The 27044-nt window shown below is 37.3% G+C and overlaps 1 protein-coding gene across 3 annotated transcripts in view; it reads left to right on the top strand.

Moving 5' to 3' along the window:
• The window catches only part of GALNT18 (polypeptide N-acetylgalactosaminyltransferase 18), a 224945-nt gene that overhangs the window by 142375 nt on the left and 55526 nt on the right, over window positions 1-27044 (top strand). For all 3 annotated transcript variants that reach the window (XM_015864042.1, XM_015864041.2, XM_015864044.2), the window contains exons 5-7: window positions 20292-20475; window positions 21675-21872; window positions 24330-24444. In XM_015864042.1, the coding sequence (XP_015719528.1) occupies window positions 20292-20475; window positions 21675-21872; window positions 24330-24444 (497 nt within the window). The remainder of the gene's footprint in view (window positions 1-20291; window positions 20476-21674; window positions 21873-24329; window positions 24445-27044) is intronic.

Raw genomic sequence — 27044 nt, forward strand, 5'->3', positions numbered from 1 at the left:
ATTGCTCTGAGGGTGAGGTGGACCTGCATGACTACTTCAGCTATGTATCTCTCTTCTGATGCATCCCAGAGAACTCTCATGTCTATTGGAAGAGGCATTCAAAAGAGCAGCAATTCTAATAACCTGCAATACAGTACAGTTCTGTTTGTTTATATGATTGGAAAAGCAAACTCGAAATGTGTTTGCAAACTGATAGTGTAACCTCTGTCCACATCATAAGTCAGCAGTGGGCAGCAAAGCTTTTATTGCAGTCTCCTGTCATCAGAGGTTTCGATTCAAATAATACAATGAGCTGAATTTTCCCAAGGCAGCAATTGTTGGAAGTTAATATGTGGTCATTTTATCATTTATTCTATCCCTAAGGCAGTTTAACTCATTCAATCCTAATACACTTGCAGTCTTGCAGTATAATAAATACCTTTTTCTGTAGGTCCTTTAGTATAGCAAGTCCAAGAGCACAGAGCATCTGCTTCTAAAACCAGCATTTTCCTTTCTTGCAGGTTAATGTAGGCAGCAGAATAAAGGAAAAAGTATGTTATGCAACTCCAAACATTGTTATGGATAATATATATATTTTTTTCCTAATAAGACAAGCCCGTTGCCATGAAAGGTAGTTGTAACATTGGAATAACAATGTATCTGATTACAGTGTGGGAGGAAATAATTGATGTGTCATCTCAGCAGTATCTGTATACTCTCTTTAATCCTAATGGCATGTAGTTAAGTGCAGTATCTGAACTAATATATGCTAGAAATAGTGGCGTGTTGAGTTAGGAAAGAAAATTTGTGGGTGAATTGAACTGCAAAGTTTACAACTTTCTTATATCTTCGTTATTTTATTTTATTTTTTTCACTGCAAATGAAACAATGCTCTGCTGGCCTTTCTTTAACTGCGATTTTGTTTTTAGCTTGAATCTCCATTTACCAATTCATATTACATATATTTTCCATGTATTCTGTGTGCTTATACAGGTCAGGGAAGACAATGCACAGTGACTGTTTTCTTATTCCCCAGACCCTGGGTCTGTTCTGCCATCCTTTCAAGACACAGTCCCTAGTGTGAGCACAGTTGCACATGCTGTCATTTTCTTTGTAATGATAAATAGGTGTATATTGACACCCTGAAATATTTTGGAAGAATGAGCTGAGCCAATCTAAAAGAAATATCACCTATGCCAGTTGTGATTCAGAAACAATACATAGTGCACAGCATTAGAGACTGAAGTCAAATTTAACAAGAGCAGGCTAGTTTTAAGCTCTGCTGATAGCACTGAGGAAATCAACCCATGTGCGTAGCAGGTGGTGTTCTGTGCAGCAATGGCATTCTGACTGTGAGAATGTTAGTGTTTAAATGCTGCTTTGTTCCTCTTCTCAATACAGTGACTGTGATTTTAGCATTAAAATGAATTATTAGAGATCTCAGAAATTGTGTGATTGAAAATGTCTTTGTTTTTCTCCCATCTTTTCCTTTTTCAAGAATTCCTTCATCTTTATGAGATTTATGAATGCCTTTATGAATGCCTTGACAGTTTCCATAGTTAAATTCAGTGAGACCTGTTTGAGAATATTAAATAGCAGGCATGTGGATAGATCCAGTGTAGCGGCAAATAGTCCTGTAGAACATGAGGGGGGAGTGCCAATATCTGTTAATGTCAGAATGATGACTCTGGCTTGATCACAGATTATTTCCTTTTGACATTTTTTTTCTTTCTTATATGGTGTCTAGAGGTCTCCCTATATGTAGTTGAATTTGTATTTTGCCCTGCTGTTTCCATTTGACAGAAAATCTTGATGGAATTGCAAACTGCCATCAGTTATTTCCAGATAACTTACTGTCAGGTACTCCATTGTTCTTTTGCTGCTGAATGACACAGTCCTTTGTCCCAATGCTTCTCTAATCATTGTCTGATGCTCTGAGGCAGTTTGTTCAAGCTGAACAAATAGTATCAGATTTACATATAGTAGAAATAATTTGAAAAATAATTTAAAAAAGCTTCAAACAGTTTTAATGTTTCATGAAGTTGTAAAAATACCAGATACCTAATCAAATAATAGTAATGTTTTACGAAGCTCAAAGGTAGTCCTGTGGCTAACCACAGGTCTATCAGTTTTACATGTTATGGAATAATTATTCCTTCTGATCAATTGTCTCTCATTTCAATACTCAGTGTGTCTCGTGCACAAAGTGGAAAGATAAAGAGGTCTTTTTAAATGGAAAATAAGTTGACAGGTCATTTACCAGCAAATAAACAAGTTGATAATTCCTTTGCCAGCACATGAACATGTTTCCTACTTTTTATTACCATCAGCAAGTGTAATATTTTCATGGGGGGGGAGGTGGGAGGTTGTAGATTTATTAAATAGTATTTCTGTCAGTCCTGAAAAATTTACTTACATCCTCCTGCCAAATATATGCCCATGTTTCCCTTCCTTGTAGCTTTGAAATTAATTATTGTATGAGCAAGCTTGAAGTGTTGCCCCGTAGCTTGTGTCTTGTGTAAGTCATCCAAGCTTCCTTTTTAGTTATATTTGTGCTCTTGAAAATTTTTTGTGCCTTTGACAGTCAGTTTTGGAAATGGAAGTGAAACTATGGTGTAGCTATGTATGTGTTCTCTCATAGTTTTCAAAGGAAACTGTCTTCTATTTATTCATTTTTTACACATAAATATAGAAAGGCTTAAGGAATGCTGTTGCAAAATTTCTATGACTTCTTTCATAGAATCATTTGAGTTGGTAGGGTCCCTTCAAGATCATCTAGTGCAAGTACCCTACAATGGATAAGGGCCCCTAGTGGTAGGTCTTGTTCCTCAGAGCCCCTGTTCAGCCTCACCTTGAATGTCTCAATTTCTCACAAACAGAATGTTTTGTACTGAGAGTAGCCCTCATGTATATACAAAACATATTGAAGAAATAACATTAATACAATTTTTAGTATTGTATACAAGGACAGAAGTGAAAGAAGAGAGTCATATAATCATCAAAGCTGGAAGAGATCTCCAAGATCATCCGGTCCTAGCATCTATCCATCATCAATATTTCCCATTAAACCATGTCCTGCGGTATAGTATCTAAAGATGTGCCATGTCTATTTCTGGAGTGCTTTGTGCCCAAGATGGATCCTTGCTGAGGCGAACAAATTGTCATCTCAATGAATGCTATCTTCCAGATGAGGGAAGCTGGAGAACTGCTGGACACTGGAAGTTTCCATTCAACTACAAACAAATCTTTGGAAACTCAACTTTATAGGATAAGTTCAGTATTAGACAATTAATTTGAGGTTTGAGGAAAGCTTTTTCACCAGAAGGGTTTAAAAAAAAAAAAAAAAGCAAAGTTGAGGAATTTATAATTGTCATTTGCCAGCTTCTTTAAGGGATTGAGAAATGTGAAGGAAGAAGATGGTAGGCTGAAGTGATGGAACATGTTGTCATATCAGAGGGGAATGTTTTAACTCTAGTATAGCCAAGAAAAATAATGGACTACATGAGAGATTTTATAACTAGGGAGAAAAAAAAAATCCTTTCTGCAGATCCAAAGTCAACTTAAAGGCAAGAAAAAACACTAAGAATATTTTCTCCCTTTTTTTTTTTTTTTTTTTTTTTTTTTCCTGTAATGTATTTTTTTAAATTTAGAACTGCACAGTGCTAGTGCATCTATACTCATCTGAAATGAGTAGTGGCTGGATTTTGAAATTTTAGTCTAGTCTGTGCATTTGCTTCAGCAGTTATGTCTTCTAGAAGAGAAGAACAGCAGAAGAGAATGAAGTTCCAGGAAACAAAATACTTGGTAAAGAGTATTATCACAGGTAGATTTAAATGACATTCCAGTAGCATGATCACAGAATAGGTGTGCGTCAGCTAGAATAAGAGAATTTGTTTTTTTGTTTTATTCTGGGTTGTTTTACATTAGTGTAGCAGTCTATAATGTCTGATACTCTGTTGATCCTGGAATGTGGCAGCACTTTATGTGACTGACTGCACTTAACTGATCACTCTTCTCCTGAATTTGCGTGAAGTAACTCTATTGCTGTATACTCCAGTAGGGGCTCTGGAAAGAGTTTGATGGCAGGAAAGACTGGAGGTTTATCTCCTCGAAAATACATTGTGTAGAGTGTGAATTGCTTCATGTTTCTCTCATAGATGTTTGTTCGACAGCCTGGAATGCTCTATAAAGCTGCAGGCATTGTGTAGGAATGAGTAGTTCAGCAGAAGACAGATCATTAAATCCAGTTTAAGGCAGTCAGAATTATCATTTTACTGTGCAGTGTAGAATTGGATTTTCTGTTGGTTTTGCAAATGCACATTCATAGTTCCTGAGGTGAGAATGGTATATTAATTGAAGTGTTCTTGTTTCCACCACAAACAACTCTTTTTAGGTTGACTTTCTCAAAACGATGCTGACATTAAAGTAGGCATGATAGCAAATATAAATAATGTGAAAGCTCCCAGTTTAAGCAGTTGAAAATAATTCTTAAAGATGGATGAGTGAAAAAAAGAGGAAATTCCTATACTTAAAAAGCTGTTTTCAGTGGGATTTTTTTTTTCCTCTCTTTGCATATATATATATATGTTTTATCAGCACTACACAATTACCAGTTGTCCCAAGCTGTTTTGGCTTGGTTTTAATTTCAGGGCTAAATGTAAAAACAATCTTATTTACCTCCTGTGATTTGTCATTAATAGTTTGCATTCTGTGGTGTAATGTAGGTTTTCTTATGACGTAAACATACTGTCCATAAAATCACGTAACTAGTTTAGAGAATGTTAATGCAAAATTAATGAAATGCTTTAGTAATGTTAGATTAACCTCCTTGAATAAGAAATGAGTCGTTGTTAAAAGAAAGTGCTGTATTCCTATATAGATAGAACTGGAAACTCTCTGATATCTTAATTCTTATCAGATGTTTCAGCTCCTTGGAACATTCGTCTTTGGGACTGACTGGCAGGGACTTTCAGGAAAATGAGTGCAACCGAACTGCAACTTATTTTCTGAGTCATGATTTTCAGTGCATACTCAGTACTCATTAGCCATGTTCAGTACGTGTTCTGTTTTAGCACTTTTTAAATAAGGCAACTAATTAGGAAGTTGGAGGTCTTTTAAAATATATATAAGAAAAAAATATCAGGGGAAGTGAGTTAATAGCGTGGTCTATTAAACTAACCTTCATTTTATGGCCCTAACCTGAGAACATAGAGAGAGAAGGCTTAGTTACAATAAAATGGGAAAAACATCTAATGAGCTTTCCTTGAAAAAGAAAATGTCCAAGAAAAACATTCCTGTTGCATCAGAATACATCAAACTGAGTTTAATCAACTGTGGATTGCTACATAATAGCTCAATCAACTTTGGATAGGGAAGGAGGAAAGTAGAGGAACTATTCAGTTAACTGCATAAGGCAATGTATGTTCTGTTGTTCATTTGACTTCCTGAAACCAGATTATCAAAATGCACAAAGTTGCATGAAAAACACTGTTATGTGATTTACATCTCACACATAGAATCTTATGTATCCTGATGTATGACAAAACACATTCAGCAAATAGAATTAATTTTTATGGTACTGCATGGCACTGTATATTTATGGTTATTTTCTTGAAAGAAACAAAGCCCTCTGGATGTGCTATCCCCTGCTATGCTGCTAGTCTAGTTGACCTTTTCTCTTTCTATTCGCAGTAAATGAAAGTGATTCATTTAATCCAAAACAATGATCGTTTACTTTGCAATAGATATTGCCTGACTTCATAGGTCTTTATGCTGGAAATGGATTTTTGTGTCAACTAAGTTTCAATCCACACTTAAAAAGCTCTATTCTCAGCAGACTGCATTAGTGATGGTCAGAGTGATCTTTTCCTGCTAGTTTAATTTCTCCTACCTACCCACCTCCACTTAATGTAGGCAGATTTCTGGTTCTTGCAATTCTTAAAGGTTTGTATCAATGTGGAATCTGCATTTCTGTCAGTTTCGTACGTGCCCATTAATGTTGAAATTCCTGTAATTTGTACAGTTGTCTGTGGTGGGAGAAAAATGCTTCCTCAGAATCATGTGATTGATTACCTGTGTAACTAATCAGTTATCTGCTCAGTGTTCCTAACTAAAAAGTTCCATAAAAATATCAGTGCGTATAAAATAAATATGTTCCTATACTTATTTCTATATTTTTAGAAATGATGGGGCATCTTTTTGAGTCTTGGGTACTTTGCTTAAAGTATTGCTGAAACTGTAGGGTAAGCTCTGCCTGTCCCTAATCTGTTTAACAACAAAATAGCTTCAGTCTGCTGGCATCATAAAAGGAGTCTGATTAGTGATAGCTGAGAATTATGCAAATTATATAGACTGAAAAGCCAGTTTTGAATTGAGCATTAAACAGGTTTTAGACAGCTACTTTTTCATTTCTAAAAATAGATATTTTACATTAATACTGGGAGATCACACATAGCGTGCTAATATTTCCTGTTTCTGTTGTAGTGAGAGACATCACCTATACTCTGTTTAGTTTTCTATTTCTAGATTACTTACATTGTATTTGGGAGCACTTTGGCAGAATTGTTTCCAACTGTTCATTTGCCCCAAGAGATAAAAATTTACATTGGTTCAGTGCTGAGCTGCCCAGTGATAGCAGTGCATGCGCAGGAGTGTGCAGAGCAAGGACAAGAAGTGTTAGGAGTGGATCTAGCTGCTTGGAATGAGTGAGCATTCCCATGGCAGGTAGGAATCATAGCATACAGACATCTGGGATGGCGTGCTGGGCATACCTACGTTTCTCTGTAGGAAATAAATGCCTCTCCAATTCATGCCAACTCATGGTTCCTCTGTGGAAGACTTCTGCAATTTCACTCCATGCTAAGATCTGTCCCTACAGTAGTCAGGCTCCTCAACAAGCTTGCTTGGCATTTCTTTCCATAAAATCATTTGCTACTGCACTTTTCATGGCACAGATGTAAAAAGTGGCAACAAGTCAGCTCAAGACCATCTCCCTTAAAAATTAGTCCCTTTTTGATTTCGTAATCAAAACCCTTCCATCAGTCCTCTTTCATTCGTTAGGTACTGAACGCTAATCATAAACTCTAATTGTTCATTGCCAGTTGTTTATAACAGAATATATGTGTGATATAGTTTTGTGATTTGTATTATGTTATGAGAGATCACTTGGAAATTAGGCACTCTTTGGGTAAGGTACTGTTTAGCAGAGTTGGACTCAGGGTGAGCGTTAATGGATCCCATCCTCCTTAATGTCATTGCAGTCAGTGAGAATATTGATATTATTTATTACAGCAAGTTATGAATAGGAGCGTCAATGTCTTGGCTTCCACAAACCAGCTAGTTTTTGACAGACTTTGTATACTCTTAAAAAGATGGAAATGAAAATCCAAGGGATTGTTAGTACTCTGAAAACTGCATGGAATTGTACTAGGTGAGCCACACATTCTTGTAACCCTATTCTTTTTGACATAATTGAGAAAAATACAACCAAATTATTTTTTATCTGAAGGGAAAATCAATGCAAATAGCTGTAGACTTTTCTTGGTGGTATGGTGGGTCAGTTTCATTTTTATTCAGCTGATTTTAGCGGAGTTTTATTTCTATGGGCTATATTGTATTTTTCCCTGAATCTGGTGGTGCAATATGATATATTTGTGGCTTTTTTTCTTGTTCAAAAGATAGAATAGAATTTTCCTTCTTTTATTGAAATAGGTATCTTTGTATTAACATGATGCCTGTATTTTTCCTGCACTTTAGTATTTGAAATGTTTTTTTTTTTCGACCTAGCTATTTCCTTCTTTTGGTTGGTGGTTGTGTTCGTGTGATTTGGATTTGGCAGTGAGTAAATTTGGACAGTTCTTCTGTGTTCTGTATAAAAGCTGTTTTTTAAATGTTACTGCTGAATGTGTAGTGTTTGGAGCCTGCTGTTCATCTTGCCAAATCATTAAAGCTGTCATACCCCTACATACTGCTGGTGTAGCTATTCAGTATTGCTCAGGGGATGATACTGCATTTTCTAGTAAATTTCTGCTCAAAGGAAGATCTTTCAGCTCGGTGATGGGAGATAATGCTGGCTGTCATCCTATTGCCCCATTGAAAGTTGATTTTGAAATACTAAATGCAAAGTTACAGCAATGAATTTTCCTTCTGAAGTGTGTTATAATTTATTAATGCTAAAAAGTCAAGAGTTCCTCTTGGTCTTTAGGCATCTGAGGAAGAAATGTTCTTTTCAGTGAAGGGCTATGGGGAGAGTTTCATCTTCTATTGCAGTTCCATTGTTTTATGGCTTACAGTTCCTGTATGTAGTTAGTCTGAGACAAGTTATTTTTAAGTTTTCAAACACAGTTATCCAAATATAATTTCCATATAGATTACTGTGATTTTTAACTTTGTCAGACAACATACTAATGTGAATTGTTAATTTGTTTGTCTTTACTGTGTGCTTCGTTTCAACCATCTCTAAAGATGTGACAATATTTACTGAGTAAACCTAAGCAAAGATAGGACAAGAATATATCAGGATGAATTTCATTATAGTTCTCTGTGCTTTGGGACAAGAAGGACCAGATGATCTCCTGAAGTCTGTTCAGTGCTGTTCTCTTTGATTCTATGTTTACCAAACTATTTTGGACTTTAAATGGAAGAACTCTAAGGCAGAGATTATAAACTGATTGGTCAAGCATGTGGAATTTCATGGCAGGGACTTCATATGCAAACAAGACTTTAATAGTTTCTGACCCTTGTAACAAGATTTAAGGAGCTCTTATTCCTTTTGAAGGGAAGGTAGGGAAGTTGCAAGCAATAGTATGAAACTCCGTGTGCTTGTGGCAGATTTATTTTTATTCTAATATAAATAGTTTCTGACCTCAGCATTTGGAGACTTAAGTATGGAAAAATTAGATTCTCTGAAAGCCCTTACACAGTGCTGTGGATGTTACTGTGCCAGTAGGCAGAAGTAGAGATATTTTCAGTGTCTTGAATGTTTTAATGTTCAAAATGTTTGGTAAACATTGACTGTGTCCACACTAGCAAATTTTTCTGATACTTGGTTGTAAACGGAGATGGCCCTGTATGCCTTTAAGGATCTGCAATGCATTTCAGTTTTATGTGGAGAACATATGTCAATGCACTCACTGCTCATTCTTTGAGGAAAAGGCCACTGTGTTCCTTCTCATTTATGCCTACTCAGCTACCGTCAACAAATAATTGCAAAGCTTAGTTTCTTTAGCCAAATATTGCTGTTGGGAGACTTTTACAGTAACTTCAACTTAACTGTTAACTGATGTACGTAGCTTACAAGTGGAAGGATTTTATAGTTTTACTTAATCACTGTTATGCAGAGCTGCCTAAATATTAGTGTAGTGTAGATTCTGTCCCATTATCATGCTATCTTTGAAACAGTTCATCCTGCTGAATACTGTCAAGTTTAATCTCTGCAGACCTATTAAAATCTGAAAATTTCTTTTCAGTCACCGAAATGTGTGCTTAGAAATTAAACTTCTGGTATCTAGTTCTAAAACCTTGGCCCTTCACATTCAGAAATATGTATTTAGGTTTTTGGCCAAGTTTTACTTTGTCTTGTATCATTAAAATATTAGTTTTGGTGACATTTTGACTGGATTTGTCTAGCTCACAAAAGTGTTCAAGGGCTAAAACATATGTATCCTAATTCCTGTATTGCTCTTAGACCATCTGCTCAATTTTCTAACTTGCTTGCTGATTTTATCAGAAGATATATCTATCTATCTTTCTATCTATATCTATATATATAATTTTTTTTATATATATATATGCGTAAAAAAAATTAATTAGTTCTTTTCAAAGCAGATGTAAACTCTGTCACAGAGTCCCAGAATAACTGAGGTAGGAAAGAACTGCTGGGTCCTATCTTTCTACTCAGTGTGGGGTCAGTTGGAGGAAACTGCCCAGGACAGTGTCCTGTTAGGCTTAAAAAATCTCCAATGTTAGTGATATCTCTGTAGAATGAGTAAAAAGTTTTAAAGTGACAAGAAATTTAACCTAGAAATACAAATTTAAAACATACAAAATAAACTGACTATAGTCAGTTCTTTAATTTAGTCACTTCTTTAATTTTGAGCTCAGATGAGCCTTGCTGATTGTCCTTCATAGAATTGTGGAGTGGTTTGGATTAGAAGAACCTTAAGCACCATCTAGTTCCAACCCCTCTAGCAGGGGCTCTCTTCCTCTAGACTGGGTTGAGCAAAGTTCCATCCAATCTTGCCTTGTGCTCTTCCAGGGATGAAGCATCTACAGCTTCTCCGGACAGTGTGGTCCAGTGCTTCACCACCATCTCAGTGATGAATTTCTCCCTTATATCTAATCTAAATTTGCCCTCTTTTTGTGTAAAATCATTATCAGTTGTCCTGTCAACTTCCTTAGTTCCAGCACTGCCTAGTTCTCATCAAGGTGGCTCCTACTATCTTAATTCACAGCACCACTATTTCTGATGGCCATATGCTGAGGAGTTTTAAAAGCAACTTTACTTCAAGAACTTAAAATGATAGTGCTTCAGAGTTATTAAAAATACAGATTCAATGAAAATTATTAATAGTATTTTAGGAATAATGTACATGCATGAAAAATTAAAACGGTGCTGTATTTGTCAAGGAAATAGAGCTGAAATAACTGTATAAATCAACTCAGAGGTCTTAATGCCATACCTCAGGATTTGGATGAGTAGTCAGCCCAATGAGTGTGCACAGCTAGATGGGACTGTTGTCAGTCGCTTCGTGGCTGGAAAGCTGGGGTGTAGGATAGCTACAAGTGGCATCTAAGGGAACTGCCACTGATCCAAAGCTCTACAGCACATTTCTTCAGCTCACACTGTGCACAGCAGCCTGTACTGCTCTCTCTGTAAGCTTCTTTGAACAAAGAAAGGTCTCGGCCTTTCTCTGTAAGGTCTGCAGTATGAGTCCAGGACAGCAAAGTGTTTGACTTCCCATGCTGAAGACCACAGTTGACAGACAGGTCCTGTCCTATGACAATACCAAGCTCTGTCAGAGTGCTAGCACATGCCTGGCTGAGTGTGATCTTCCCAGGGAAATAAAATCAAAACCTGGAGAGTGAACTTCCCAGTGAAAAAATGCTATTGCAATTACATGAGAGTGTTGCAATACTCTCCTTATAGTAGAAATCCTTTGTCATCGCTGCCTTAGGTCTAAAATATCTGCAGATCCCAATGATGTATGCTTGATAATGTTATTTTAAGATTTCAGGCTGAGGTGCTTTAAGGGTTATAGGTGATATAGTACTAAAATACAAACTGGTTTTGAAGAGGAAAAAAGTAATGAGAAATTTTTTAAGAGGTATGCCTTGTTAGTGCACCAATGGTGTTTTTGGTCTAACTTGTCTTCTAGTGTGGCACTGTGGCTATAATTATAATCTTCAGTGTTGGTGACAGAGTGCTAGAATTTGGAAAAAGCGTATGAGGTTGGTTGGCTCCTATATGCATTTATTAGTCAGTCTTGCAAAACATCAGACAAGACTTCTGTTAGACTGAAGGTTTTTAGGCTGCTTTTCTTTAGCAGAATCTCCCAAGATCTAATTAACTTCTGTGCCTGGCTTGTGCCTTTGGTTTTAGTCCCTTATAGGTAAGGATTATCCTTAATGTCTCACACAGAATGCTGTGTGTCTGGCAGTTAGCAGACTGTGATGGCTGCATGATGAAATCTGTGGTGATTTGCAGAATTTTTCATGACTATATGATATAATAGAGGGCATGAGAAAGCTGGCTTCTATACTAAGCTAGTTATTGTATATGCACTTTCTGTCATGTGTGATGTTGTATACAGGGCCTGAGCATGCAACAGTTTTTCCTGAAAAGCTTTCAGTGATTTCCATGTCTGCAATATTTCAGACTGTAAAACTGTTAATTACAACTGGTGTTATCTTTTTTATATTAACCATTAGAGAAATGAAACAAACAAAAAATGTAACTTGCTTTTTCCCCATTTCTCCTTGGTGCATTGGGTGCTGTATTGCCATTGTATTTGTGAACTACAAGGTTGTGCAAGTTGCAATCTGTCTTTGTGAAAGAAAATAGTAGCAGATCACACGCAACACAATCACAGACAGGATAGATACGGATTTTGCTGGTATTGGAATACGTAGGGAACATTTTGCATCTGATTTGTAAGCAGTGTCCAATAGGGTAAAAATCATTATCCAAAAACAAAAGATGCAGGAACTCTACATTTGGACCAGTTTGGTTTTTTTTTATGGACCAGGTACCATAGAAAGATTTATTGTTTCTCAACTGTTTTTTGACTCTGAGTGAGATCTCAATGGAGAAATAGCTTTATTGCTATCCTGACCCTCAAGGATGTTCTTGTAGTATCATCAACTTCGCTGTTTTGCTCCCAAGGACATATTTCAGTGTAGAGTACATATAGAAACAATAACAACAAAGAAAAAAACTCAAAACTCACTCTTTTTTAATCCTACCTGGCCTTCTTTTAAATGCTTCTTTAAAAGTGAATGCTGTTTAAAATTGTTTAATTGGACAGGCTTTGAATGAGGGGATGGATTGCACAGGTACTATCTATTTTATGATTACTTTTTGTTTAATCTTATGTGACTGATTTCCTCTGAAACACAAAAGTAGTTAGATGTGGTTTAGTTAGCAGTTTTCCTTATGTATTTTGTTATCATAACATAAATCACCACACAGTTTCACTCAGTCATGATGATTTATCAAACGTAGAGTACAGCAGGCAGCTTGATGAGTCTTGTGGTTTTAGAGTATCTCTGTGTTCTTCAAATGTTCTTTTTCTAAATTTATAGAGTCTACTCTGGCTTTTCTCAGGCATTTAGTTTCTTTTTCTGAGTAGTGACTTTTCTGCACCATACAAGTCCAAGAAATAGAATAGAATTAAATACTGTACATTAAAAAAAAAATTGGAAAAAGAAAATTAGAGGACTAGGAAAAAAAAAGCTGCTGTCCAGCTGGGACTGGAATGCATTTCTCAGGCATTTCTCTTTAATGTTTAAAGGTCATTTTACAAGTGATTCAGGGAACACCAAGAAATGAAATTATGAGCTTTCAGCATATTGACAGTGGTGATTTCAGTGGTGTTTTTTATGCACTATGTCACTTCTAACATGTGCCTTTTCTGCATGTGTGCTTCTCGCTTTATGGTCCCTTTCTAAAACTCATATTCAAACAGACTCCAGAAGTTTGTCTTGAATCACATATAGTGTGAATGTCTCAATTTCAGTGATTGTGTTTTTTCTTGACCATGTTTAACCATTCTCTGATTGTGTTATTGCAGCCATGATATATCCAGTAGCAGTCCCTAAATAGGATGTAGGTGTATACTATGAACTGGAGTGTAATAACATTCATGCTAAGATTAATTCAAGCATGCAGCAACCAGCAAATTGAGTGGAACAATTAAGGTTAGGTAATTATATGTCTGTGCTTAATGATATTTTGAGGGTTCTAACACCTTTCTGCTGAAAGAGTTTGAGGTGTTGCAGTGAGGAGGTATGTAGTGGAGTTTGTAATCTTGCTTTGTGTGGCAGTTGTGCTGTCTGTAGTGCTTGGTACCTTCTTGTCTACTTTTAGCATTTGTTTGCATAGTTGCTGGTTTAAGCGCACACAAATGGCTTTTGTTGTCTGTAGTAAACTTCCTATTTGGGGATTTTTGTAATCTAATATCTCTGTGCTTTTGTTAAAAATCCTGCCTTCGTGCATGTAGCTGTGTCCATTGAGGAGCTGGAATGAATGTTTACCTTTCAGCAGATTTTCCTTCCCTCTCTTTCTGTCAAAGCTTGCTTTTAGTAGCATCTCCTCCATACTCAGCTGTAAGCATGTGAGAGCCATGTTTAATTCTTTTGTTGTAACATGTTTCTGTTAACATTAAAAGGGTTTTGGATATCAACTGGCTCTTGATCCAGTGATATGAATGAGCTCTTGCATCTGCAGAGTTCTCTGGACTCCATATGGGCCATGCCTGAAATGGTGGAATTGTGGTCCTAAAGAGCCCAGGCAGTGCCAATGTGCTGCTCTGGGATTTGAGAGATCCAGGCTCAAATTCCATCTGGAGGGTGGTATCCCACATTCCTGGCCAAAGGTTGTAACTGTGAATCATACAGAGTGTGGCAGATAGATGTGTTTGCTAGGCCACTCAAGGAACAGCTGCTGGCACAGGTCTCTTCTACAGAGCTTCTGTTGTGGTGTAAGGCATTTGTTAGTTTTCTGGTTGCTCTTTTGAAATGGAATTGGTTTCTGGTATGTGGCTCTCATGCTGTCAGATTCTCAGGACTTTATAAAGCAGTAAGAGGGGATTTAGTGAAGCATCCACCTAAGCTCTTTCCATATACATGGAAGACATGGTGTCTGTGAGAGGACCTAAGAAAAACAGGTCAGAGCAGCCTCCATCAAACCTTTTGAAAGTAATGTGCATTTCACACAGATCTGTGCTGGATTCTCCTAGGCAAAGGAAAGTTTTGTGCATGTTTGTGGGGGTGAGGAAACATGCATATTTTTCATGCACTTATTGTGGGAGAATGGTGGTGTTCATGTGCTAGACTGAGTAAATCTTTGAGTTACGGTCCAGAGTCTGAGCTGGAATAAATTCATGCAGCCCTCGTTTATCTTAGTGGAGTGGTAGAGGTTTCACAGCAACTAGGGCTCTGGATTGCGGAATACAAAGGTTGTACCTATGGAAGTTTGTTAGCCAGTCTGGCTTCACATGTGGGTAAGATGGACTTCTGAGATTGTACATCACAAAACAAGTTAGGTATAGTAATGGAGGACAAGAACTGTGCTGCTTTTTTGTTTGTTTGTATCTGAGGTCTGACCTAATCAATTCCTTGCATCATGTTAATTTCCCTTGGGTGGTTTATCTTTTATCAGATAACATGAGATTATTAAATATGTGTGCACAGCAGGCCCTTTTTTATCTTGTCGTGCATTCTTGCCCCCTGTTGCAAACATTCTACAGGCACAGGTGCATTACAAATGACATGCCTCTATCTGGTTATAAATATTTTCCATTTGGAATTATCTGCTGCTGCTACAGAGATGAGAGGTGATCACTTGAGCATGAAAGATAAGGGACCAGAGAAAAGGAAAAAAAAAAAAAAAGAGAGAGAGAGAAAAAAACACCAAAAACCACACAAAAAACCAAAGCACTGAGCTGCATGCACAATAAAGGGGCACGATACATTGTACAATCCCATTAGATAAAGTGCACCAACCAATTTTTCTTGCATGCCTAGCTGCTGTCATGAATTCAGGTTATATGCCTACAGAGTGACTAAGAGGGAGAAGAGGTTTTTCTGCTGCATACCTGGTATAATTGGCTTGCCTTATTTGCCGGAGGGGAAGTTATCCATGTTAGTACATTCCATTTTTTAAAGGTTTTGAAATCATTAGGGGGAGAGTGGAAAAGCAGCTCTTCCTGCTACTAAGTTTTTGGGCCACAAGTGATCAGATAAAGAAGGTGGAAAATCCTAGTTTAAAATTAGGTCCTTTATGGGATTGGTGTCTTTTTGCTGCTTTATCTGCTCACTTGTGACTGCAGAAGTTGAGCAGGTGCCTGGTAGAAGGAGCCATGTTTGTGTCAAGAGCTAAGGTTAAAGAGTCTGAGCTGGAATAGGTACCTGCAGCCCTCATTTATCTTAGTGGTATGACGGATGTTTCACAGCAACTGAGGCTCTGGATTGCTGAAAGATTGTACCTGTGGAAGTTTGTGCATGAAAATTCCTGGGTGTTTGACAGAAAAATAAATTTTAACCTCATGTTAAAATCTTGAGGCTTGCTGAGATGGCAGCATTCTGTTGCACCAGAAGCACAGCCTTTAGAAAATACACTGCTGAATAGTTATGTGGGAGAGATTGTAGCTATTTGTTTAATTAGCTCCCTTGGCAAACTTACAGCTAAAGAGAAACTCTTTTTAAAAGTTCCTAAAATTTATCTGTCTCAGGAAAGCATGTATCAGATTTTACGAATGTAATTGTTCTGAGAGCTGTGAGGATTCATTTAAGCACTCAGAATGGCAGCAAGTTAAAGCAGGAAAACCATTGAAAGAGAGGCTTAACTGACTTCTATGAATGCGAGGCAGTAATTTAAAATTTAGTCTGTGGCAGCTCCACAGCTATTGCAGGACACCGGAGTCCCATGGGGATTGTGCAGCTTGCTTCACTTGAGCATCTAGCCTGATGACTTCCTGCTAGAGGTAAACTGGAGGTGCACAGACCATAGGTCACTTGCATGCAACTTGATGAAGAGCACGTTCTGTAGATGACTTTTCTTCTGAGAAACTCCCTGGGGCAGATGTGAGAAAATTTTTCCATATTATGGACTGTGCTGCAATCCCCCAGCATCTAAGGAGGAGGCAGGATTGTGATCCATGTCACCCCTCTGAGCCCAGACTGGCCATTCACACAAGTCACACCAGCTGCATTACTGGAAGGAGAACAGTTGCACTGCTAAGGCTTATCTCATCCACCATTCTCTTTTCCTTTCATTTTCTGAAGAAAAGTGCTTTCCTAAGAAGGCAAGGCAGTGTGAATTAATTTATTAGCACTGTACTGTAATGCTGAATAAGGATACTTGACAAACAAGATCTTTGTGGGTTTCTTAAATCAACCAACCTCTGACAGGTATTAGAACTTAGTTATATTAGCATAAAACATTATTATATCATGTAATTATGGCTGCTGTATTTGTGAGGAGAGCTCTGACGTGCTATAGACATCTATACCTTATGGAGGCAGATCATAGGGTGTATGACTTACAAGCGCTAGATCTGCACAGTGTTCCTATACCATCTATGGCTGTTCTTTCTCTTCAGTGGTAGATACCCAGTCAGCTTCATCAAATTGAGTCTTTGTTTGAAAAATTCTGTGCTGAAAGGGAAACGCATCTATCTTTATAAGCCTGTTTATTTTTGTAATTAGAAACTGAATCAACAGTGTATTGAAGATGACACATTTGCTCATTCCCTTTCTTCTCCCTATGGTGGCATAAAGCAGTGAAGCACAATAATTAATGAAAAAGTCTGTTTATTATTCATGGAGTGTATCTGAGGGGGAAAGAAACAGAACATAGGTTAAAAATATATTACTGAAGACTATCAGTGCCATCACAAACTATACGATCAGTTCTAGAGGGAGTGTTCCATCATTCATTCCAGTTGGGCACAATGCTCTGAAACTGTCAAAGACAATTGAACTCAGATTTCTCAAGTAAAGCTCAGGAAAATGTGGACTGGAAGGGGGAGGAGGGGAAAGCACCTGTCTAACCTGACTTAAGAATCTTGCTAGAGAATCTTTCATGTTCTGCAGGTAATGCCGACTTTGTAGGCTTTATTTGCATGTCTCATTTGCCCTGTGGTCGAGTCGAAATGATACGTTTTTTATAATGATAAGTTTTAGGCTGTTTTGAATGACAAAGGCCTGAAAATGCCCGATGGCAAAACACTGCTTTCTCTCCCGTGGGCATGCTACAGTTAGTGTTTGTTGGCTAGTACTGAAGATTAGCTGAGATCTAGCACTCCTCAGCCTCCTGGGTCTGATGAGGAAGTCCAGAGAAGGATTTCCCCTTGGGTAAGCCTGTGACAGTCTCCAGTTATTCTCTTAATTTGCAAAAAGCTGTAGTGCATATTAAAATCTCATACTGCCTAGTAAATGTCAAATCTATAACTTGCAGCTGAAGTCATGCTGGTTGGCAAGCCAAGATCTGAGTTCTGTTTCATTTCCATTTATTTCCATGCTGCACCTAGCTATGGAAAACATTTTGTGTTTAGTCAAGCTTATAAAGTCAGTCCACATTAGGAAATGTATACGACAGGAGTAAGAATAGCCCACTTGCTGAGAACAGAGGTGATCCAGAGAACAGTCTCTTTCAAATGCACTGATTTTCAGGTCTTTGATTAGAACCTGGTTGCCTTTCATATACTTGACAGTGAGGAGCACTATTGCATTGTTGTGGCAAATACAGCTTCCTGATATTGTAAAACTATGAACAGCCACTTGTGCTGAGAATAAAGCTTTGATCTTCATGTTTTGATATTCACCCTTCACCATGTTACATTTTGGGAATACAGCACTGTTGCTCACTATTTTTAGATAGGCACGCTTTCAATAACATAAATGTATTCTTTCAAACTTAAACTGCTTTTAGCTAGTGGTTGTTTTGATAGATTTTCACTTGCTACAAATCTCTGTGTGTAGGGGATGTGCAATAAGAAAACAATGCTTTGCACGCACACTGGAAACATGTGAATATGACTTTTTGGCTTGAAAAAGGAAAGAAGTGTATTGATCAATACCTAGCAAATCTAGTGTGAAATAGAAAAGTGCTCTGTACTGTGTACTTCTTATTAATGTACATTTCTGAGTCTTGTTTATGCAGGATGATGCAGTTATAGATAAAACAGTATGAGCAAAGAGAAAAGAAACCAAAAATGTGAGGTATTCTCAGACTGCACTGAATCCATCCCTAAAACATAGCTGTAGTTTAAGTACTGTCAGGGACTTGTATGGCAGATTGTTCCATTTTGATTATATTTTTGTTGTTGTTGTTTGCTCATTCATTTTTAATGAAAAACAGTACACGTAAGCACTTTTCTGTGGTATTCTCTTACTTCCTGGCAGAATGTTCCTTTATGTGAAGGTACATGGCATGTGCAGCCTTGCAGTGGCAGTGCAACTAGCTGCAAATCATCATGCAACATTGTTGTCTGGAAGTCTTTCAAGGAGGGATGAATTTAAAGAAGTCCTTTTGCCTTATCATCCTCCCCTCCAAGCCCTAAGAAGTAGTCCCACTGAGGTGTATGGGTTTCAACAGGCTTTACGTTAGGGGATCCCTTGTGGAAACTTATCTGTTCCTCTTTTTCGGACTGAGAGAGAAGACATTTATCTCCTTCCAAATGACAAATATTTAACATGACTTAAAAAAAAAGTTACAAAAACAATGGCAGAGTTATTGGTTATGTTCTTGAAACAAACAACAACAAAACCTGCAACCAAAACTGTTGTATTTCAGTATCTTCAAACTAATTGGGCTCCTCTTGCTTTCCAGCGTTTTAGTCTGGCTAACAGGAGAATTCTGTAATGAAAAATTTCTTCATTTTATGCTAGCCAGAACATTGCAAGCTACAGTCAAGGGACAGCTTGGCCTTGAAAGCCTGAGTCAAGAGGTTTTTCTCCCTAGGACAATTAAACCAAAACTGAAGAGGTTGCTTGGGAAGCAACCCTCCATGGCAGCATCCAAGCACTGACCCTCTGTGCTGGGCTGTCCAATGCCGTCTACATGCTGTGCAAGCACACTGCAAAGGCCAAGCAGAGCTTAAAATGTAAATGGACTGAAAAGAAGAAATCAGTGCAGTGACCATGTTTCTTAGATGTGGAATTGATTTATGAATAAGTGGTTTGCTCAAGATTTCAAAGACAAGACTAGACAGCATTAGCTTTTAATGTGGATCTGATGATTTCCAGTTTATTATCATAACCACAGGAACATTATTCAGCCTAACAACAGACATTTATGGATTATGGAAAATTGGGATGAAAGGGCATTTAACAGTGCTGAAGGAATTCTTGGTGATACTGTAACATAAATAGAGCATAGCAATGCTAATAAGTAGGAATAAACAGTGCTTTCAGTTAATAATATTGAACAGCATGCCCGAGTCCTACCTTTTGTATTTTCTCATACAGTCATCTTTATGTCATGGATGCAATAACTGCTGATAAATTTAAAAAAAAAAAAAAAAAAAAAAGGTTATTCTATTTTAATTAGGATTAGTTTTCCTCTTCTGCATTTGCTGGTCTGCATCCTACTAAAAAAAGACATTGTGGAAGTTCTTAGTAGAGGAAGAAAGTTGTTGAAGTTCCAAAGTAGCAGTGGAAAATAATTCATTATATTTTTCTTGAAGTATTGCTAAGTTTGGCATATTTTTCTGGGAATATGGGATATGTTACCATAGCAGCAAATAAGGTAAGTAATACGCACTTATGTAGCTATGGTCCACTGTGACTGAATGCTTTATATTATGGCATGTTAATGTTCAATGCTTACAGGATTCTGGCAATCAATTAGGCTGAATTATTACACTTGGATTTATTTATTTTTATTTCTTGATAATTTGTGGTCCTTATGTTGGTGGCTTTTTTTGTTGTTTTTTTCTCTTTTTAAGATTTGACTACTTGAGAGCTCGTAGTAGTTAAATCAAATTGCAGTATTCCCCTGTGTGAAGAACCTTGTTTTGCTGGAGGAACAGATTTCTACATCTTGGCAAACTGATGCTTCTTGTTAACATCTAATTCTTTCCTTTGTGCAGAAGAACTCAAGGAGAAACTAAAGAAGTATGTTGATGAAGTAAATGCCCGGAAGCCTGGTTTCATCAAGGTTGTCCGACACAGCAAACAAGAGGGGCTGATTAGATCTCGAGTTAGTGGATGGAGAGTAGCAACAGCACCAGTAGTTGCTCTCTTTGATGCCCATGTGGAATTCAATGTGGGATGGTACGTGTCTGCTTGCACCTTCTTAAAAGAAGGCACGCTTTCTAAGCACTACTTATAAATTAATAAATGCTATTTCTCTTGCATATTGATTGAATGCAAATTAGCATTCTGAAACTTTTAATAAAAAGTTTCAGAGATGGGCATATTCATGAAGAATGCATTTGTGCTACATAATGTAATCTAGATCTGTTTTGTGTGTGATATCTAGAGGTGTGATTAAAATTTATTTAACTCCATTGGAAAACTGCATGCTAAGTGAGCTCCTGTTTCCTGTATCTAAAATATCTGAATCTATTATGTATTACTGTTTTTTTTTGTTTGTTTGTTTGTTTTCTTTCAAACAAGTGGTAAATAGTAATTTTGGCATGAAGAAGCTGAGAAAGGTGGGCCAGTTACAGATAGGTCGAAGCTGTCTGCAGTTAGAAGCAGCACACTTATGATTCAGGTTTTGCTCCTTTGTGTTACTTGAGTTCTCTTCAAATCTCAGGGCAGTATTTTAAATTATTCTTAGGAAACAGAACATGCTTAACATTTGTGTAGCTTCCAAATATGTGAATAGTGACCTGTAAAACTACTGAAAAAAATTCCTACTTTCTATGCCTGTGCCTTTCAGAAATCAGCTCCCTCCAGTAATGCTCTTTATGGGCAAAGGGCTGAAGGAAACTGACCTCCTTTTAATAAAAAATGTTTCTTTTATGTTCTGCAGTGTAAATAAAGATACATTACTTTTTCCTCTGATGTTGCTGCTCTGTGCAAAAGTAGCATGTAACTAAAAACATATATTTGAACTTGTTTGATCTAGATTGAATATCTTTTTTTTCTTGAGTAAAAAGATTGTAAAAAGGCAGGAGGTGCTGTCCGTAGGATAAATCTATTATAAACCCTGATTTTCATGCCCTTGATAGTATTGAGAGCCTGAGGTTGTTACTTGGTAGCAAGGATGTAAATACTCTGTAGTATGCAGATAGTAATTTCTTCAGTTCTTCAACTAACACTAAGGATAATAACAGGGCAGCCTTGATAAAGTAGTGTAGTGTGTTATTTTGGGGCAGATCTTACTCTGCCCCATCTCTATCTCAAAGCAAAGAGAACTCTGAATGGCTTTCTGAAATGAACAGTGTAAGCTGCTATGTCCATCAGTGCTGTCCTTCTACTGACATTGCCGTGTTTTTTGGTTTTTTTTTCCCCCCCTTTTTTAGGGCTGAACCAGTGCTCACTAGGATAAAGGAAAACAGAAAAAGGGTCATTTCTCCATCATTTGATAACATTAAGTATGATAATTTTGAAATAGAAGAATATCCCCTCTCAGCACAGGGGTTTGACTGGGAGCTATGGTGTCGTTACCTGAACCCTCCTAAGTCATGGTGGAAACTGGAGAACACAACAGCTCCAATAAGGTAATGTGCAACTGTGACCTAGATTAGTGTACCACAGGAAATGCTCATCTAGATGTGACAGATGGTGAGTGGTCTCAGCTATGTAGTAGGTTTACTGACTAATGTTAAATTAGATGTTAAATTAGTTAGATGTCCTTGAGCTGTCCTCTTTTGCATTTCTCCTTGGCACCATACACATTCATTAAGAAAACTTTTATCAGGAGATCTTTTAAAATAGGTTTCATTGTAATTAGCATGGGGCTAAACACTTAGCCAAAGTGAAATAGTACACTTGAATGCTCAGTAGCTCTCCAGTCTCCAAATGTTGTCTTCTAATTTAGTGGTAACGGGCCAGTAATTACATTTTCTTTACAAATACATTATGTAACAGTATTTCTAACAGCTGTATTCTTTATAGTACTGCCATATAGCCTTATAGTTGTTTTTTCTTTATGACATAAGAGTCAATGCTGGCTGACCAGCAACACGTAATCAATGACTTATGTCCTTACTTTGATACAGTCTACCTCTGTATTTGCTTTTCCTGTCTGGAGTCAGGCCAACACAGAACAATACCTTTATCTCTGGAAGGAGGATAGACACCTCTGAATCCTCTCTGCATCTCTGCTGTCTAGGCATTCACATCAAGGAAGTCATTAGTACCTGTACTCTAGCTCTCTGCAGAATGAAGGGATGAAGACCGCATTCACCAGCTGCAAAGCAGAACCTTAAATAGCAGTGGCCACATGAGGGATTAATCAGTAGCAACTTGTTCTGTGCAGTCTGTACAAGGGATATCTTTCATCCAGCAGTTCTGTATTTTCAGGCAGACATCTCTCATTGGGAGTTGTTGGCTTAGACACACTGAGCTGCTCTGATCCAGCTGATGGTCATTTGATCAGGACTCAGAATTGGAAAGTAGTAGCTAAAAATTGACAAGTTTGCCACAGACATAAAGAGGTGGTAATTTCCACATCATAGGAAGTGTTTCATGTTTTAATGAACAGTGTTAGTTATTTGAAAATACTTTGAAATATTGTGCTAATTCCTGGAGAGGCAAATCTGTATTAACAATGATGACTCTTTAGGGAAAGGTAGTTATGCTCAATAAAGAACTAATCTTCAGTTCCATTTTATCCCAAAGCTCTATACATTGTATTTTAGAGTAAGCATCTTTTATGAATATTGGATGCTTAGTTTGGTTTGTTTTTTTTCTTTTTTCCTAGTCCCTTCTTTCCCTGGAGCCTTTTTTTTTTTTTTAGTGAAATACAGTGTATGCATGTGCTGGATAATTATTTTTTTTCTTTAAAAGCTACACATATTGATGGTATCTGTCATGCCTTCAAATATGCCGCTAGAATTATTAAAAGAAAAAAAAAAAAAAGAGCAAGTATTCTGAAAAATTCTTTAAAAACAACAGTTAATTTCCTCATTATTCATCATTTGTAAATATATCAGAAACAATCTTTCATTGTTATGAATCTTGTACAAAAGCACTTCAAATCAAAAGCAGAAATGTAGGTATTTTTGTAGAAGTGTACAGCTTGTGATTAAGACATCCTATAATCTGTTTGGAAGCAGATGTCTACACTTACTGCAGCTTGAGTGTTTCTAGTAAGTGCAGGGTGATTTCCCATTTGCTGCTCATTAATATCCTGTTGTTCCCCAAGTTTCAAATGGCCACATAGTAATCAGGAAAGACATTTTATTTCATGTCAGTATGCATTATAAGGTAGGAAAACAAGTGAGAACTCCACTCTGCATTCTCTGCCACTGAATTTCCTACAGGTGAAATTAAACTCAGTGGTTGAACTCTTACCTTCTTAATATTAGCTCTACTTAGTAGAAGTTGGCTAATTCAGGTCATGACATAAATGAGCTTACAGGTTTGGGAAAGATATGTGACTTGTTTAGATTTGGTTCAGCACAACAGATTGGTGTTACAGGATACTGGTAAGTTAGACATTTCTTGATTCAGGATTGTAGAACCTGGAAGTTCCTATTCAAGCAATTACCTCTTCTTTAAAATATGCTTAAAGATAAATGTTTTCTTAATTGCAGATGAATGTAGCTTCTGGCCAAACACACAAAAACATGAATTATTGGGTAGCTTTGTTAATTAGACAAGAAACTTGAGAACTTAGCAGAGGCAAACTGCTCCACATTTTGCCTAAAATGCCTGATGCCCCATAAACAAAGCTGGGGCTCTTGGATCTAGTGCTGCAAGTGCTTAAATCCCATGTGTTCTGATGAATGTGTTTGTCCAGTCATTTTGAATCTATTTTCCCTTAGTAGTGCTTATTTCACTATAGAATCAAGGATGTTGGAAGACAAAGCTGTCTAAAACTCTTTCAGAAACACTTCCCTAAGAATCAGTCTGACATGCTCTTTGAGCCAGCAATGATAAATATAATCAGTTTCTGAATAATAAAAATGTGTATTTTGTTAATTTTGTTTTCTCCTGCTTTTTTCTTCCAGAAGCCCTGCATTAATTGGGTGCTTCATAGTAGACCGAGAATATTTCCAAGAGATTGGCTTGCTAGATGAAGGCATGGAAGTGTATGGAGGAGAGAATGTGGAACTTGGAATCAGGGTAAGAAATGTATCCACCTGACATTGGTAACTTGTATTTAAAATACAATCTGATCTTCATTATGGGGTGGGGGAAAAAAATGTGGAGTCAGCAGTGTAGGGATGAATGTGTGCAAAAATGATGTATTATGACAGAATTACAGAAATGGGTATTCTTTCATACAGCCGACAATGGTAGAATTCTGCACAGATGATAACTGAAATATGCAGGCATTTATGTTACCTTCCCTCTGGAGGGGAATTGAAGGTGTTCTCAAGTACATATATACATAAAGTACTGAAGTTGCATAAGTGCATGTTCTCTTCCATCTGTGTACTGCATGCAGTATTTCCTGTGATTTGTGTACCTCTTTTATCTCTCTTCACAACCAAATACCTTCCAAAAATACAGTGCTGTTCTGTTTGAGAATCTTTCAGGGTTTTTTTGATACAAAAGAAATTTTTAGCAGATAGGTGGTAATGAGAAATGGAACAACGTGTGTTATAAAAATTATATTCTAAATCCTTCTATTGAAATGCTTGTGGACCATTGTATTTTGTGCATTTGGTTATCAGAATAAAAACACATGATTATGTATTAGTAAAAAAAAAAGAAAAAGAAAAACTGTCTTTACAAATCAATTTTCCGATGAGAATATGAGGAAAAACAACCAAAAAAACCTCTCATTTTCACTTTTGGATTTCTGCAATTCTGTTACTACCATCTGTCAGAGATAAAATGATATTGCAAGACTGAAGGGCAGGTACATTCTGTTACATTAGTGTACAGTTGTAAGGAAAGGGAGAGAGAAATGCAATACTGCTTCTTTTAATAACACCATTCTCTTGGCTGTGAGAGCCAAAGAGCCTTATTCTATTCCTGAAACCTGATTTCGCAGATCAGTGTTGCAATGAGTTGAAAATTAGTGTCACTTTGATTTTACTTTTTTCAACTGACAAAACTAGTCTTCATGTGAGAGTAAGGAGTTATATCTGGTTCTGCATAGTGAAAAATATGTTATCCATTCTGCTATACTTAGTCTTGCAGAACTTGTTCTTGAAGACCGCTTAGGTAGACAAGGCCAGGGAGACACAAATCTCTTCACATTTGAAACTTTGGTGTAGACTGGATCACTGGAATAAGGCCCAGCTCTGATTTCCTTATGGCTTTTTTTCCCCGTCTCTAGCGAAGCCTGACCTACATAAAATACTTTCATCTGTAACAGATTGTAATGTGCAAGGTAGCATAAAGTATGCTGTCTCATCTAACTTTATCCTGACTTGGATCTGCGTTCCTGGCTCTATCAAAACAAATTACCAAGCAGATTTTTCAGTAGGTTATTACCTACTCTTCTTACAGTTCTCAGCATATCCTAAATAATACCACAATGAGTATAACTGTATAGTGCAATATTAGAACCTCTGTGAATCACTGTATTGTTTTTTCTGTTGCTAAGCTTTATAAGCAGGCTCCTATCCTCAATCACCTGCTTCTTCCCGCACTTCACAGGTATGTATCAGTGGCCTTACACTATTTCCTGACAAAATATGGATGGCTGCTCTGAATGTGCTGCTGCAGTGTCAGCAGCTGTGTCATTCACTTGCATTCCTAGCTCTCACCCTTAGTGCTGCCATTTGATCTCCTTCAGTTAGGTCAGAAGGAGATTTCACACCAGATGTTCTGTCACTGCAGCACCAAGTAATTACCGCTAGATTATCTGTGTTGCTTTCGGAGGCAGGGCCTGCTATGAATCAATAAAGGCAGTAGTTCTACAAAAACTATGTTGCAAAGATATTATTAGTGCAAAAATTGTTTCTGTTTTAAAAATTATGCTCTTGGGTTGTTCTGTCTGCTTCATTTTTGGTCACTATTTTCTTTGTTTAAAAAGCAACAGACTTTGCCCAGTATTCTGCTGTGCATTATACATTACCATGTAGGGGAAGGGAAGCAGACATCAAGTGTGCTCAAACTGGACTGGTGTCCAGGCTGTCTGACAAATAGGATGTTGTGTATTACATTCTCTCAGTTGATGGAGTTAGTTTTTTGTTTGTTTGTTTCCACATGTTCCAAGTTTCTTAGCAAAATTCAGACAGGCTGTTCCCTTTGCAGTGTTTAGGTACTGGAAAGCAATTCCTTCGTTGATAAAATCTGTGCAATAAGCATGTAAGAAAAGATATGTTCAGAATGAGGAAAGGTAGCATTTAACAAACAGTAGCACAAGTAAGGAGCATTTGAGTTACCTGTTTGCCTCAAGGATGTTAAGCTGAACAAGGTTGTTATAGTACTATTTCATTCCAGGGGAAATAAAGCTACTGTAAGCCAAACTCAGACATTAGCAGATACAGCATCATGTGATTACAGGACTGCAGGAGCCAATATCTCTGTACCTGTGTGCAGAGGCAAAGCCTTATTCTCCATTTACTTTCTTGGCAGCTGAATCTTCAACAAAGTAAGATAAGATTTAATCGCCTAGCTGAGATGCTTCTGAGAAGCAGTCGGCCTACTTAGGATGTCTTTTCATTATATAGGAGAAATAACCGCATCTTCTGAAGTCTTGAAATAGTTTGTTTTCAGCAGAACTAGCAGAGTTTTCACTGCATTGGGCCAGGAATCAGATCCTG

Source organism: Coturnix japonica, chromosome 5 (assembly GCF_001577835.2).
Source record: "Coturnix japonica isolate 7356 chromosome 5, Coturnix japonica 2.1, whole genome shotgun sequence".
Classification (NCBI taxonomy): domain Eukaryota; kingdom Metazoa; phylum Chordata; class Aves; order Galliformes; family Phasianidae; genus Coturnix; species Coturnix japonica.